The 15,849-nt window shown below is 35.0% G+C and overlaps 1 protein-coding gene across 1 annotated transcript in view; it reads left to right on the top strand.

Annotated features, from left to right (window-relative positions):
* The window catches only part of BBS9 (Bardet-Biedl syndrome 9), a 315,124-nt gene that overhangs the window by 71,324 nt on the left and 227,951 nt on the right, over positions 1 to 15,849 (top strand). The window contains exons 17-19 of the mRNA XM_075705014.1: positions 2,053 to 2,148; positions 6,866 to 7,038; positions 9,197 to 9,349. Coding sequence (XP_075561129.1) covers positions 2,053 to 2,148; positions 6,866 to 7,038; positions 9,197 to 9,349 — 422 coding nt within the window. The remainder of the gene's footprint in view (positions 1 to 2,052; positions 2,149 to 6,865; positions 7,039 to 9,196; positions 9,350 to 15,849) is intronic.

Here is a 15,849-nt window from a genome sequence, read left to right as displayed (position 1 = left end):
CATGCAACTGCTCACCACCTGCTGACTGACACCTAGCCTGTCCCTGAGCAGTGATTGCTGCCCCCTGGCCATCTCCCCCCAGTTTAATACTAAATCCAAAACACAGCACTATGCCAGCTACTAGGAAGAAAATTAACTCTATCCCAGCTGAAACCAGGACAGCAGGGCAAAGCAAGAGTGGTAAATATTGTATATAAGGGGTACAGTTGCTTTGGAGGAAGATTTTTGGAGTTTTTGATATATCAGTCTGGAGCTGATCTTACTTTAATTTCATTAACCTTCTTGGACTGAAAAGAAGACATGTACTTAGTGATATTTTCTTATGCACAAACCTGAGCTATGTTTTATATTCAGGAGCATATTAAAATATTATGAAGGAGGAATTAGGTACCATTTATGACTGGAAAAAGAAGAATGAAATTGAGTACTATGAAGTGTAATGTTATGAAAATAATTTCTCCTATAATTATGTGCTTATAATTTGGAATAGGTAAAGGAGGTGGCAGTTACCACAGGAATACTCTGTGGTACAATATGGTACTATCATAAGCAAACAAATAAGAACTTAGACAAAATGTTTCCACACAGGAAACTAATATCATGTTACTATGCACTGGCACATTGAGTGCTGGTTGCTGATATTAAATAAAAATTAATTCAAACTCAAAAGTGTAGGAAAAGGCTATGAACATTATCTAGGGATTCGAAGAGGAGAATTAAAAGAAGGTGACTCATTTAACTTAATAAAACACAGGCAAAAAAGAGAATACAGTTGCCTTCAGAAAATATTTTGTGTCTGTATCATAGATCTAGATGATCATATTAGCACAAGAAGAAATGAATAAGCAGAGCTTATAACGTGGTTGTGAATAACTTCAGTCTGGCAGTGATTAAGTTTCTGAACTTCAGAGGGCTGAGGTTCTGGAACAGTTGTCAGAGAGCTGTATGGGCCAACAACTTCAATATGATATTTTTAAGGTGGAGCTGCATCTCTTTTTGAAAAGCTTATATAGTACATTTGTCTCAGAGCAGTGGAGTAGGCATGGTTGGGTTTTTTGGTAGCATGATTTTCTTCACTTTGAGGGTAAATATACCTTTTCTCTCAAATGAGTGTGCTGTGTAATACTTAGTTGAAACAGAGAAACTTTCTTTTCAGAGGTCTGCATTTTTGGGGTTTTAATCATACGCTTCCATTATGGCTAAGCAATAATGCTTTCAAAATAGAGCATTATATTTTTATTTTTAACCTAGGGATGCATTGTTGAAAATATAACACAAAGCATAGGCCTAATGTGTTCCAGAAGATGGTATTAAAATCTTCTGATTTTGGTTCATCCTGTTTTCAGTGATGGGGGCAGGGTGGGAAGCATGCTGTTCATGATGTGATCTGCGAAGGAACTTTGGATTCTTTGTACACTCAATGAAAATTGTATATCTTCTCCTCCCTGTTTTGCCTTATTTTTAGGGGAAGGTTGGGAGGAGAGGTGACATGGAGTAGTTTTGAAAATATGGTACTCTAAAATTGAGCCTTTTTAACCTGGTATGATCCACTACATAGAATGAAAATAAAGGTGGTCATACACGGATTTTGCAGAGTAGTTAGTTTTAGCAAGCTAGATGTTTGTTTTGCTCTGTGCTGAAAGCTGAAAAGAGAGCGCACTTAAACATTTTCATGACAATTTCCACATAATTTTTGCATAAATATCTGAATTAAAGGTGACCTTGCGACCAGTAAAAGGTGATAGTCTTTGGGCTGTACACTAATCACACTTCTTTTTAGAAGGTACAGACTGAACCTCTGAGAAACCTAACTTTTCTTTCCAGTCTGGGGAAGAGCAACAGTGTGTGGCTCAGCTTCCACCTGTGAATGAAGGGAGGGTATACCAAACTACTGCTGATGTTCTTCTGAGCTCTAAGAAGGGGAGCAGCCTCATTCAGATAGCCTTTCTTAAATTGCTCATGCAGAGGTTGATATGGTCCTGGCTGTGGCTTGAGGTTTGTTGAAAGTAGTGTCAAATTCTAAAAAAACCTGTACTTAACTTTCTCTTTCAGACTTTGTTGATCCGTCTGAGGATGACCAGGCAAATGTTCTAGGATTTCAGTTTTTAACTGGTTCAAAAATCACACTTCTTGCTTCAAAAACATCACGTAAGTGCTATGAGTATTAATGTAAAAGAGGCCTGATCATCAGTTAATATATGTACAAAACGAGAATGTGGATCATACAAAGAAATATAATCACTGTGTGAGAATTAACACAGGAGTTTCAAAGTATTAACTGACCGTTTCTTATCCCCTCTCAAGTATCTCAATTATGTTACTAGGGAAGGCACAAAATTTTATAACAAAGCAAAAAAAAACCCCCATACTCGAAATAGAGTACACTACAGTGACAATTCTCTGAAGGAATTGGATTTTCTTCAAGTTTTTTAGCAATGCTTTTATTTGTGAATTAATACTGCCATTATAATAATGGAAAAAACCCTGTTTTCCTCAAAGGTATTTCAACACCTGTGTTTGGAAGTAGTCGCCTACTGGAATTTTTGAAAGGGATTAAAAAGCAAGTTTCTAACTCTCCACTGACTTTCAGTAATCCTTGACTTTAGGCATCAGACCCTACTTATTTGCTTCTCTACATCTAAATAAATGCCTGTCTCTATCTTTCGATGCCTGTATATCTTTGTAAGTATAGGATTATGGATTCAGTATCCTTCCTATTATGTTTACAGAATGTATGAACATGCATGTTGATATACTGTTACCTGACCTTGTATAGGTCAGTTTGTGAATTAAGTAGTCATGTTCCAATTGCCTGTGAGTTTGTGCTCTTTAAAAAAGATTGGTTCTCTTAATTTTGGAGAGTCTTGCCCTGTAAAACTGCTCAACTCTTTCTTGGCATCTGCACTGGAACCAAATCAGTTCAATTGTGCTTAGCATTTTCCATGCCAGCAGAGCACAAAAGTCTTCATTTAATACAGCAGACTAACAAACTGAAAAGCTAGAATACCTATTGCGCATTGCAGAGTCAAATGGAACATTGCGTGAATGCTTTATGAAAACTGTTTTGAGTGAGAAATCAGAATCTAGTATGTTCATGTGAAATTCTTTTGCAACAAAAATAATCTGCCTCACTGTTTTCAAAAATTGGTATTCACGATGGGTTATATAAATATTGGTGGCATCAGCTATAAGATAATATTTAATACCTTTTCTAATGTAATCAAATGTGTTAAAAACAGAAACCATCTGGAGAGTAACTTTCATTGTACCAAGAATCACTTTGCATTTCTAAGGTTCAAATCTGTTTGTGTATGCATTATTTGCATGCTGGTTTATTGTTAGTTTGTTTCTAATATTTGTTTAAATAGTAGGTCTTAAACAGTTTAAACTAACTAGACAGGCAATGATAGTTTCTAAAAACTACAGAATTTAAAGGATTTATAAATAACTTTTTTCTGGATTACAATTTAAATCTTCTGTTTGGACTTTGTTTTGCAAAGTTGCTAAATCTGATGCTGTGTAAGGGACAAATTTGTGTCTGTGTAATTAATGTATTTTAGCTACTAGTGAGGCTGTAACTTTTAATTCCCCCACCCCAAACCCTCAAGCTTTTCCTCTCAGGTTTGTTTATTCACTAGCTAGGAATGACTCTTGCAGTCTTGCTATAAACTTTCCCACACTGCTTTACTTGTGAAGTTCACTTTACAAAGGGGATTCAAAATATCTGTTTCTCTTACTGTGACTACTCATTTCTTGTGCCTGGGAATCCTTACTTCAGAAAACAAATGAGTTGTCTGATGCCACCTTCTATTAGCAGCCTGTTTCCAGCATCCACTTCATGCATTGGATTAGGTTGATTACAGAATTTCTTAGGGGGGTTTGCTTATTTGAAATGTTACCCAAGTAAAACTTATTTTTTAAAAAAATTGTAAAAGGTCTCCTACTCAAGCATAATTCAGAATATTTTTATGAACAGAGACTGTCCATAATTTAAAAGCATTGTTTGGTAGAATTTAATGATAATAGAATGATTGTGCTTGAGTGGACAAATCTTCTATGTAACTAATGAATGCAGATGAAATTATGTATTTGGGAGGTCCTTATTCTGCTATGTAATTTAACACTGAGTTTATACTTTGTAAAAGTGCTTATGCAACATTATCATTGTGGAAATTTCTTCAAAAAGAAAATTGTATGTGTAGATAAATAGTGACTGGAAGTAAGGGTGTTTCAGAAAAGTAAAGAAGTTCATTGGGAGTGATCAATCCTTATTTCTGGTTGTCCATGAAAGAAGTTAATATTGGACAATAGAAGAAGACATCTTTTTCCATATCCCTTATCAAATGGACCTTATGTTCCGAATGGGAAGAATTGCATGTAGGAGTGAAAGTCTCCAGGTTCAGATGGGTTTCACTGCTGAAGCTGCAAATGTGAATGACATCTGTTTTCACATTTGTTTTTAATTGTATTAGCTAATCCATTTTGAACAGCATAGTAATTGAAGATGTTACTTCAACCTGTCAAGAGGACTGCTGCAAAGAAGCCCAGCCTGCAGTTCATTTTGACAGTTAATACCTATTAAAAAGAAGCTTGCCCCATGTAGATTAAGGTTTTAAGTGTTTTTGCTGAAATTTTTTAAAACTGTCTTTTAATCTAAGTGTAAAGAAGGCTTGGCTGCTAATTGTGGCTCGTTGTGGTTTTTTGGTTTTTTTTTTTTTTTTTTTTTTTTTTTTCCTGCTGATGTGGGCTTCCTAGCTGAGAAGTGAACTGAATCTTCTAGAATTCCTTCAGATAACCTACTGGTGGTGCAGCCGTTCTTAATACAGGTTGTGCTAGTTGGACAAGCTGTTGTAGTGTTAAAAGCCTTTGTGATCAATGTAGCCTATTGGTGCTCCTCAGTCTCCTGCTTTCTGTTTGAGAATTTTCTGAAAATCTATTGTAATTTTCTGCAACTTCTCTGTAATTTTTCTGATTTTAACAGAAAGCTAACACAAGTTGATTAACTGTTGTAAAAGCACAGGATGAGCAGAAGCACAGTTATTTCTTTAGTTTTTTCATTGTATTTCTGTTTAAAGCATGTGTTTAGTACAACTAAAGATTCTCAGTTTTGTACAGTTTCTAAATCTAATTTGTCTTTTTTGAGAGCTGGAAGATCATGTAAAGCAAATGTCTGCAATGTGTGCTATTCAGGCCATGGTAAAATTAGATTGTGTTTGTATTGACCAACAAACAATGTATGGAAACTAAATATGCGTTTTGGAGGAAATTAGTTTTATCCATTTTAAACCATTAATGTATTAGATATGTCAATTATAAATGGAATGACTGTTGATTTGGCCTGAAAACATCTGAGCTAATTTCCCTCAAGGAAAAAATCACTTAAGGCAAAGTATGATGATACAACTAACTAAATCCAGCCATTACATTGTGAGTGTTTAAAAAATGGATATTAGGTTGAATGTTATCTTTAGCAGATGGTGTTCTTTTCTTTAACAGGCATGTTTTTAAATAAAACTTGCTTCTTTCCTGTTACACTGTAAACAGAATTTGTCATTCTCTATTCAGTGAAATACGTATCCTGGGAATGATGCCAGTAGTAATGTCAAACAATCTTGAATTACTAATGTTGAGAAAATTTTAAATAAGTACATTCAAGTTCTAAAGAACTCTGGTTAATTTGATTTACTGTGAACCTTGTTAACAAGGGCAAAAAAAGAACTATTTTGTATCAAACCCCAGCAACAATTTTCCTCATAGATGCATTTCTGCCTGTCATTTTGGATAAGGTATTGGTAGATGAGTAATGAAACGAAATAAGGAACTGTTGTTTGAAAGTGCTTATCTGAAAAAAAAAAAAAAATTAAAATGCTGCTTAGATTTTCCACAATGTTTTCCTCTCAACATTTAGTTAATTCTGACTTTCTGGAAACTGAAGAAAGGATTATACAAATGTGGACTAGAAACAACAGAAATAAAATCTCATCCCACTAGCTTGATAATTTGAAATTCACTAAAATGTGATAAGTTAAATGAATTTGCTGGGACAGGTAACAGTGGCTAACAGGACTTGTTTTTTCACTTCAGTTTATATTAACACTTTAATTTCTACACTAAGCCATTTTTACAAAGCCGTAGTGTGTAGATGGATGAAAATCACCTTCTACTAATATTAGTTGTACCTAGAGGGAAACGTAGCACTGTCAAATCTCTGAATATTGTTGTCTATGACTAGAGTAATACTTTTCCTTCTAGAAGATATCCTAGGAAGTGGAGATGTAATAAAAATTATGTTGAGTGTATTATTTAGGAACTCAATAACCGTTTCCAAAAGACATTCAAGACTTTAGGTGGATTGGAGTTAGTTTGTCACCACTGTTATCGGATGTGTAGGATGCTGTGCTTCTGTCATGGTCCAAAATGAATTGAGCCTGATTCTGCTTCCAACCCTCAGAAAAGCTCACTAAGGTTGTGTTATGGCAGAGAATTGCAGACAGCCTGTTGTTATAACTTTAATATCATCCAGTAATTCTCTTGTTTCCTTATGCTGGTTCTCCATAGCTTTTTGTTCTTCATGAACAGGCCCATACTCTGAAGTAAGTAGTCCTGAAGCAATAAATACTTTCATTTTGTGCTACAAAATTGTCTGTTAAAGTTAGGATAAAAGAGACAGTACTTAGGACTGACATCAATAAAATACAAATATTTCTTTAACACTAGTGAACATGTATCTCTTACGAAAATCTCATATAGACTTTGGATGCAGTTAGCCAGTTAAATTTGTGTGTTATCTAAACTGTGTTGTATGGTGAATGTATGTGGCTTAAATGTGTGTTTATTAGTCTTGCATTTGTTCTTGTTTTCAAAGAACGATATAGGATCCAGAGTGATCGGTTAGAAGACCTTTGGCTGATAACAAAAGAGCTTACGCTTCGACTCGAAGAACATTTCAAGAAGCAAAACTGCAAAGATTTTGCATGTACCTTTTCTGGTTCAATTCCCCTGCAAGAATATTTTGAACTAATTGATCGACATTTTGAGGTATGTTACATAATATACAAATTGTTAATGTTCTGCTAGTTTAAAAATTGTTTGTATGTTAGTACTATATTAATCAGATTATAACTGTAGCTATCACAGGCATTTGGCTTTCAGAAAATAAAAAGTTGCATCTAAGATAGTGCTGGAAAAACATCATAATGTAGTTTTTAACATATGGAGTATGCCTTGTCTCTGAAACAGCCCTTGTGATTAGCAGAGCGCAAGTAGCTAGTGTGCAGTCTGCAAATGATACAAATTATGGTACTAGTATTTGCCTTTCTGCTCACTGCCTGTACAGAAGCCATGGGTTCTTAATTCACTAATGTCATGTTAATTGTAAAATTGTTTCTAAAACTTGTCCTTAGTTTTAGGCTGTTTTACTCTTCTGTAGTAATGAAGCCATAAGCAATTTTTTTTTCTGAATCATCCTGGTAATTATATAAAAAGTCCCTTCACATTTTAAAGAACTAACTGCCCTTCTAGAATTAGCACTGGAGGCCCAAGGAAGTTTACCAGACCAGATAGAAAATAAATGTAATTACTTTTTCCTGTTTGGTCATGCAGATGACAATGAAAAAATCTCCCAATAGTTCAGCTAGCTTGTAGAAGGTGGTAATAAAATAAAATATATGCACACCCCCCCCGCCTTTCCAGTAAAAGAAGAGAATAGCTGTTTGAAAATTTCTATTAAAATTGTGCAATGGGAAAAAGCAGCAACATATGTATGTAAGAGTGAGGAATACTATTGGATTTTCTTTCATGCTGCCAAATTTTCTGTGAGGTGGAGCCACCACCACACAGAAAGATGGAAATTGTAGTTGGGATGGGATTTTTTTTAAGGAGTCAGCCTAGATCGAGGTCTATCTCTCAAGCTCATGAGTAGTTATTCTGTTAGTCTTTCAACTAATTTGAAATTCAAAAAGTTTGGGTTTTTTTTTTTTGTGACTGGTATTGTAGAAATACCTTAAACATAGGCTTCATTAGATTGTATCCCAAGCTTAAATGCACTGAAGTTTGAAATGTAGGTGTGATTGCTGGAATGCTAATTTGGGATCTAGTTATGTTACAGCTGGCTACTGTGAAGTTTCTGAAATTTTACAGTAATTATCTGGTGTAAAAAGTATCAAATGATCTATCAAGGGGATCCTAATGCTCCCATTCTTGTTAGTTTCAACATACTCTTTTTTGGCAAGCTTGGGAGAATATTACCTGAGATGTCCCTTTTTTCCTCCTACTTCTAAAAAAGCTGCATAGTGTTTCTTTTTCTCTTAGCTTCCCTGAACTCCTTCGTAATCATGCACTGACAGAATGGTACATTTGCTTATTTTTAAATATAATCTGTTTTCTAAATTTAGGAAACTTAATGTTTCTGCTCATTTTTGGGGCACTTTAAAATGGGTAGGTGTCATAATGCTCACATCTGGAAAGCTGTGTGTCTTAATGTTTCTTCTGAGAACTTCTGCTAGTTACAGCATGTCAGCTGTACCGAGTAGTCCCAGCTTTTTGAAAGACTCACCTTCAGTTAGTGATTTTTGTGTTAGAGGCATGTACTGGAAAATGGTAAGGTGATTAAAGATAAAAGAAGAACTCATGATCTGGGCATTTGATGTATAGTGTTGTTCAAAGTTTTGTGAGCACTTCAAGAAAGTTTGTTGCTGTAGCTGATCTGTATATATAAAATTTTTCCTTTTATATATTTCACTTCAGAAAAAGACAATCATTCAAACAGTGCAGAATTTAGTACTTCTGTTCATGCTTAAGAGAATAACCACTTACTTTCTACTGCAATGAATATTAAGTCCAATACACTGTGTGTATGTGTCATAAATAGCACACCAAAGCAAGAAGCAGCCTTTCACCCTGGTGGTGAAATTTCAGTCTTGTTATTAGGGTTCCTGATGAGATATTTATGCATTTTCACAGATTATTGTGGCTGTTGACAATTAGTTTTGATTTCGGTGGCAAATGATAATTCTTGAAAATGTTAATAAACTTCACAAGGAGTGTAAAATATGAAAGTGGTATAAACAACACTGTCATATTTGAATAATACACACTCTCCCCAAAATTTTACTATCATTCTTCCATTTCATTTGGAATGTGCATACATAACATATATGTCCCTTAACATGAATTCTTGAAAACCCTTAAATTGCAGCTACGTTTGAATGCTGAAAAATTTCAGGAGCTGTTATCTGAAAGGGCTGTACAGTTTCGAGCTATTGAACGGCGACTGCTGACACGATTCAAAGATAAAACTCCTGCTCCTCTTCAACATCTGGACACCTTGCTAGAAGGAACATTCAGAGAGGTCAGTGCAGTTTGATTATGAGCCTAACCTTTCTTTACATTGTTGGTAAAACTTAGCTTAAAGCATATAAGCTATGCTTTCCTGGTTACATTTACCATCCAAGAGACCAGGAAGCAGTAATTTGTTTAACCTAATATTCCCTGTAACTTTCCAGATGATTTGCAATAGTTTTATTTAATCTGTGACCACAGAATCTTTACTCCTGGGTCACACCAGCTTGACAGCACATCATTCTTTTCTAACTGATGTCGATAGTGTAAATATTTTATAGTTCATGTGAAAATATTTTATAGTTCATAGCTTGTGTAAATATTTTATGGTACACTGTAAACTGGTGGAATGGTTTGGCTGGTGTAATATTCACAACAAAATTGTCTGAGGCTGACCATGTCCTTCTTTATGGGGATTTTATGTTCTAATCATTTCAGAATGCAATGGCTGCAGAAGAACAATGTTTTAAAAAAATTAATTCCTAAACCATCCCCATACTGGAAGTACACAAGGAATAAAACAATTTTTCTTCTTCCTGCCTCAGCTTTAGAACTGCATTGCTTTAGAGTAACCCTTGTTTCATGATGCGTCACCTTTGCTAAGAAGTTACGTGTTTTGTGCTTTTCTGTCAGAGGATCTGATTTTACTTTCTAACATGCCTTGTTAGAGAAGCTGAGTCACAATTAGATTTCTTGCTGGACAAAAGACTTACCTTTATGTGCTGATGTATATCACAACAATTAATAAGGAAAAATATTTTTCCTTACTGTTTGCTCTAAGAAAACATTTCTCTGAATTGGAGAAAACTGCCTTTCCATGTATGATTATACATGACTCAGATTTGCCTTTATTTCAATCTTTACTGTGAATGAGTTAATTATGAGATGGTTTAAGTTTCAAAGTGGGAGTTTTCTGGTTACTTTAAGAAATACTAGGTATTGTGGTAGATGGGTGGTTTGTTAACACTTTGAAATAGCATGACTAAATAAGCCCTAAAGATAAAAGTCAGTCTCTTGAGTCTGCTTTTGCTGTGTAGAACTATTGCCTTTAAACTTAAAAGCAACTGGGATGTGCGTGACTGTTTTCTGACGCAGTAGAATTGAAAGATGAGTTCTGAGAATATGACAAAAATCAGGTAGTTGAAATAGATGAATATCACAGAAGCTTATAAAATAAAAGGTCCTTCAAACCAAAATTAGATGGGTACTTTTCTTAACAATGACTGTTGTAAGCTTCTTTAATTAGAATTAGTGTGGTTGAAAGGGGAATGAGGAAAAAGATTTCTTTACAGAGAACAAATGCTTACATTTTTCCACATTTGTTAAAACTTTGTTTTAGGCAAGCTCACATTTTTCTTGATAGATTTCCTTTGTTTTCTTTTGTTTGTGTGAATCCCCTTGCAACAAAGAAATGCTGTTATTGTTAGTACAAACAAAAGTGTAGTAAAATAGAAATTACCATAGAGACCCCACTGCTGCTTATGTTGTTTTGAAAGTGAGAGCTGTGGTAGGATTTAATATTGCCTCTTTGCTACGTGGATGAAATGGAATTGATTGATGATGCATTTCCTATATTAGAAAAGACGTTGTTTTCTTTAAATCCGTATCATCTTCTGTCCTTATTTGGACAAGTACATCTAATGCAAATAGTTGAATATTAAAATATGATGCATGTGTTTTCAGTAAAGGAATAACAAGACCAGATAAATATGAACAGTGTAAAGTCTGACTCCAAAAATTCTTTTAAGCGTGTAGCCTTTTTGACATTGGAATTAATATGATTGTATTTTTGAGACTACTCTTTTCAGAAGAATTGTTCAAACAAGTTGTCTCTATTTTTGCTTTTGGAAAGTTGTCTGTTTTGAGCACCATGGTTGTGTTTAGTAGTTTTCCTAGTGCAGAAAGCATTAAATGAAGAATGATGATCCATACCCTATAGACTCTTAGTGGAATGACTCTTATTTGCTTCAGTGGAATTTGGATTGAACTCTGAATAAAGCGATGTAGAAGTTTTAGGGGCATTTGTAATAAAATAGGTGTGATAAATCCTACAACAAAATACTCTGTTAGAAAAGAAATTGATTTTTATTCTCTTACCATTGTCTGAGAATCTCATCTCCTCCCTTACATTAAATATATTTATAATGAGAAAAGAAAAATTTGCATTGTTTTATCCCCTCATTTTTCACCAAAGTAATTAATATGTACAAAGAAAGGTTTTGTTACTTTTTACATTGGGTTTCGCAGTCAGAAGGGACATGTATATGTTTTGGTTTTATAGTGTATTCAAAACCTTTTCATCTAGAACAGGAAGGAGTTTCCAGTTAGTATGAGTGTGTGATTTTATTACTCTCTTTAACCCAGAATCTCCAGGACTGGGGCTCTGAGTTACCTTCTTAATAGAATAACTGTTACAGCTTAGGATTTTCTTTAAATTGAAGCTGTAACGGTATAACCTCTCTAAATCCACAGGCATACAAAGGTGCCTCTTATTGCTTCCCTTATTTCCTTGCATCAGAACAGTTTTATACAGCAGATATATAACCTTTGTGTGAACAGCCTTTTAAATACAAATGAAAAAATGGTGAATATTCAACTCATGTAGTTTCATTGCCTAGGTGTGATATGTACCTAATTTAAACTTACTCTGTACAGTTTCTTTGCCCACCTGCAAATCGTTATGAATTGCTGAACTGATTTGAATTTTACAACTGGCATAGATTGTAAATGTTAATTTTCAGATTTTCAACTTCAAGTAACAGTTGTGTTTGTGTGATATGTAGGTAGATGTACAATGTGTGTCAAACCTATAGATGCCAAACCAGAGAAAATTAATCAAGCTGCATTTGATTCTCTGGTAAAAAGCATTTCTGTTTACGAACTAAATTTTTGTATTAGTCCTTGTACATTACCAACAAGGCAGGATGTATTTAGTGCTACAATAAAATTACTAATGGGTTTATTATAAGGAATCTTTAACGCTACTTTTCATCCTCACAGTAACAGAGAAATGTATAAGCAGGCATCAGTGTGTGCAATGATGAAAAGCTTGCTTTTGGTTTTATAGTTCTGTTTGATCTTTTCTTCTAGAATTTGTCTTTCTGAAGTAATACTATAGGTCTAAATAGATTTAAGTGAGTATTAACAACAGTTAACAAATAGTGACATCAGGTGTTCCATTTTGGAAGGAAAAGAAAAGCTGTTATATATGTAGTAGCCTTGTATATTAGAAAAAGGAAATGTTATTCTTATGGTGGTTAGGAATGATTTGTAGGAAGGTTCTAGGGGAATAATGGAAAAATCAATTTGCAATAGATGCTATTTACATGCCTATGAATTTCTTGATCTCTGGTTAAAAAAATTACCAGTGCAATTGGACATGCTGCTAGCTCTTGTTCTAAGAAAGGAATTTAATTAGATAAATTTAAAAGCAATTCAGCAGTAGCTGAGATTGCATAGATGTTTTGTAGTTTAAAGGACTTCAAATATGGAATGAGATTGCAGCAAATTTTATGGTAGCTGTTGTAAACAGCATGTACTTTGTATAATGCTCGCCTACTGGAGATGTTATTGCTTTAAAGATCATTAAATTACACTTTCATCTCTACAATGTGTTTTCTGTCATATTAAAAAAAAAAAAAAAATCATAGTTTGGCAGTAGCTGCAGGTTCTTAGCCTGGAATTATAATTTTCATGCGTTGACTCTTGACATTATTTGGGTTTCCAGGTGCAAGCTGGAATTAACAAGTGTCATAAAAATCGGATGGTTCAATTTCTTATTTCAACCCATGTGGATTTTTATCCTAGTGAATCTAAGCAATACTAGCTGTGTCTAGTTGTAAGCTGTGTTTAAGTCTGTAACCATGTTTAGAAGACTACTGCAGTTACATTCTTTTAGGGAAAGAGGAGGAAGGATGAATTTGAAACGTGGGGTGGGGTTCTCCTAGGGCACTAACAGTTGCTTAACCAATTTTAAGTACTTAAAACATGAATCTGAGACAAGATTGAACAGTTCAAGTTTACAAAAAAATGTAATGATAAAGCCATTGCGTCTACCTTGCATTGTATTACAATAAAAAGTAGCAAAATTAAGACAAATCATGAAACAATTAGATTTGTCCTATATCCCCACACTTTCACCCTATGTAGTAAGCATCGCTCCACTCCTATTCTTTCATGCCACTATTGCACAGTGCCTCAGGTTTCCCCATGTTCTGAGACTTCTTCATCCCCAGCCTGTAAAACCCCTAACTTGCTTGTGCTTTCTAATACTGACATCTCAACTTTTACCCATGGCCCCAGCACCCTGCCGTCAGTTCCTTATTCGTGCACTGTCAGGCCAGTGCACTAGTGCTGACCAGCGGTAGCCACCTAACCAGACAAGATGGATGATGTCCCCTGTCTCAGTAGAAATACTAATAGTGTCTCTCCCCTTCTAGTCTGCTAATTTAAAAAATATGTAGAGGAACTTGATTTCTCTAACTTCATGTCACTGTAAAATTTTGTGGGGTCTTTGGAAACGACAGTTACTAGGCATGGACAGACAGAACAAGTCTGACATAAATGGTCAGCAGTTGCATAACCTTAGACATCTAGGCTTAATAACTACATGTTTACAATAGTGGGTCTTTATTTTTGATTGGTGATACATTTTAGCTTTTCTTTCTTTAAGGTACTTTATAGATTTGACAGCATCTTGCCATTTGTAAGAGGACCTAACATGGTTTTCTAAACAGAAGTGCTAGAACTAATTGGTGCTGCAAGTTTATTCCGTTTATTTTCTCCTAATTCAGCTATTCTGTCACAGTAATTTTCTTTATATTATTGCTGGATAACCTGTCTCACAAATACTTGGCTGTGAGCAGCAATAAAGTGGCTTTCAACGTAATTTTCAGATCTTGCTCTGTAACCAGCTACAAGTTGTCCAGCTCTTTCTGCTTTCTTTAGTATATGGCTTGTATTTATCTTGGCTGGTCTTGGTCTTGCATCTTGTGAGTTCTGCATATGAATTGCAGCTTGAAGAGATTCATGCGCATAGGCATTTTTCACTTAAAAACTCTGCTTGAAACAAGGGGAAAGGTATTCAAATAGTCTTTCAGATTTCAAGAGGTGCTCATAGGTTACTGCTTACAGGGAATAGGAACAAAAACAACTCCTAAAGATTTTTTTTTCAGTGTAATATCCCTCATCTGTTCTCCCTTCAGCATTCCTATATTGTTTATCTTGTTCATATAGCTAGCTGCACTGGAAGGTAAGTGTAGCATTTCACTATCAGTCTGTTAGAAGTGGTCAACAAACACAGTTGCTTCCAGGTAGAGATACCATGACTCCTCATTTAGCATAAAGAAGGCAGTTCCATCAGGAGGATCCATTTTAATTCTTTGCACAGCAGTAAACTGTGTAGGAATCTGTTGCCTATGACTGAGAAAGCTTTCTCTGCATGTAAGGGTAGCCATTTTCCCGGAGGTCTCTGGTCTGAGCTGTCCCTCACGTATACAGCCCTGCATGTTAGTTGGGGATCTTGAGCATTCAGTAGAGACCTCTGGAGAAACAGATGAATTTTGCGAACTATTTGCAAGTCCAGTGTCTCTAAATGAATGCACTGGTTCTCTTAATTAGTAATGCCACAGGAGTTACCCTTTTTCGTTCATATGACAGTTTTGAAGAAGGGTGCTTTTAATATTTTCAGGACTTTATGAACTTCATTACACAACTGTTTCTTTGTTGTAGCCTGATTTGAACAGAAAGATGGACCATCTCCTGTTTTTGAGATGGAATTTAAGCAATTGTGCTACAAGTTCCTCAGTTCATGCTAACTGCTAAAACCTAAGACTGGCCTACAGTTTCATGCCACTGCACAGGATTGGTATTTAGGTGTCCTTGCATATGTTCTTTGTTTATGGATAACTTTTCTTGCAACTGGCTTGATCCTTTTGGAGCCCTTCAATCCCATGTTATTTTAAGAGTGACACTGAGTAGCCGTACTCCATGACAGGATCTATTGTAGTCTTGAAAGTTGATGTTTAAATAACCAAATCTAAAGCTAACTTTGTAGCATTCTTTTTCTCAAAGAAAGAAAAAAAAAATTAGAGCAACACCTGATTAAAGCATGTAGGATCTGATTCACGCCTTTTTTTGTTTGCTCTAAAATACACACACAAAAAGAACATTCAGCTCATGTTAAAGTGTTAACTAAATGTTTTTTTAGAAAAGCATCCAAAAGAGAAAGCTGTAATACAATAAACTTTCAAAGTTAAATGTATGGAGAAAAAGAAAATCTTTTGTATCCCTGGATGTAATTTAGGAGGCCACAGGAAGTGCACTAAATATTTGTTACTTGAGGTTTCAGCAGAATGTGTAATTAATCTGAATTTTGGGCAGAACTTGCAAGAACTTAGTTAGAATCCCTTTGAGCACATCTTACTTAACAAGGCAATTGTGAGGAATTTTCACCCTAGTGCTGCTGATTCATGCATGTTATGTCTCTATTTCATTGTGGTTTGTGATCAA

This window comes from Pelecanus crispus, chromosome 2 (assembly GCF_030463565.1).
Source record: "Pelecanus crispus isolate bPelCri1 chromosome 2, bPelCri1.pri, whole genome shotgun sequence".
In the NCBI taxonomy this organism is placed as follows: Eukaryota; Metazoa; Chordata; class Aves; order Pelecaniformes; family Pelecanidae; genus Pelecanus; species Pelecanus crispus.
Note: the sequence above shows the minus strand (reverse complement) of the source record. Positions and strands in the feature narration are given on the sequence as shown.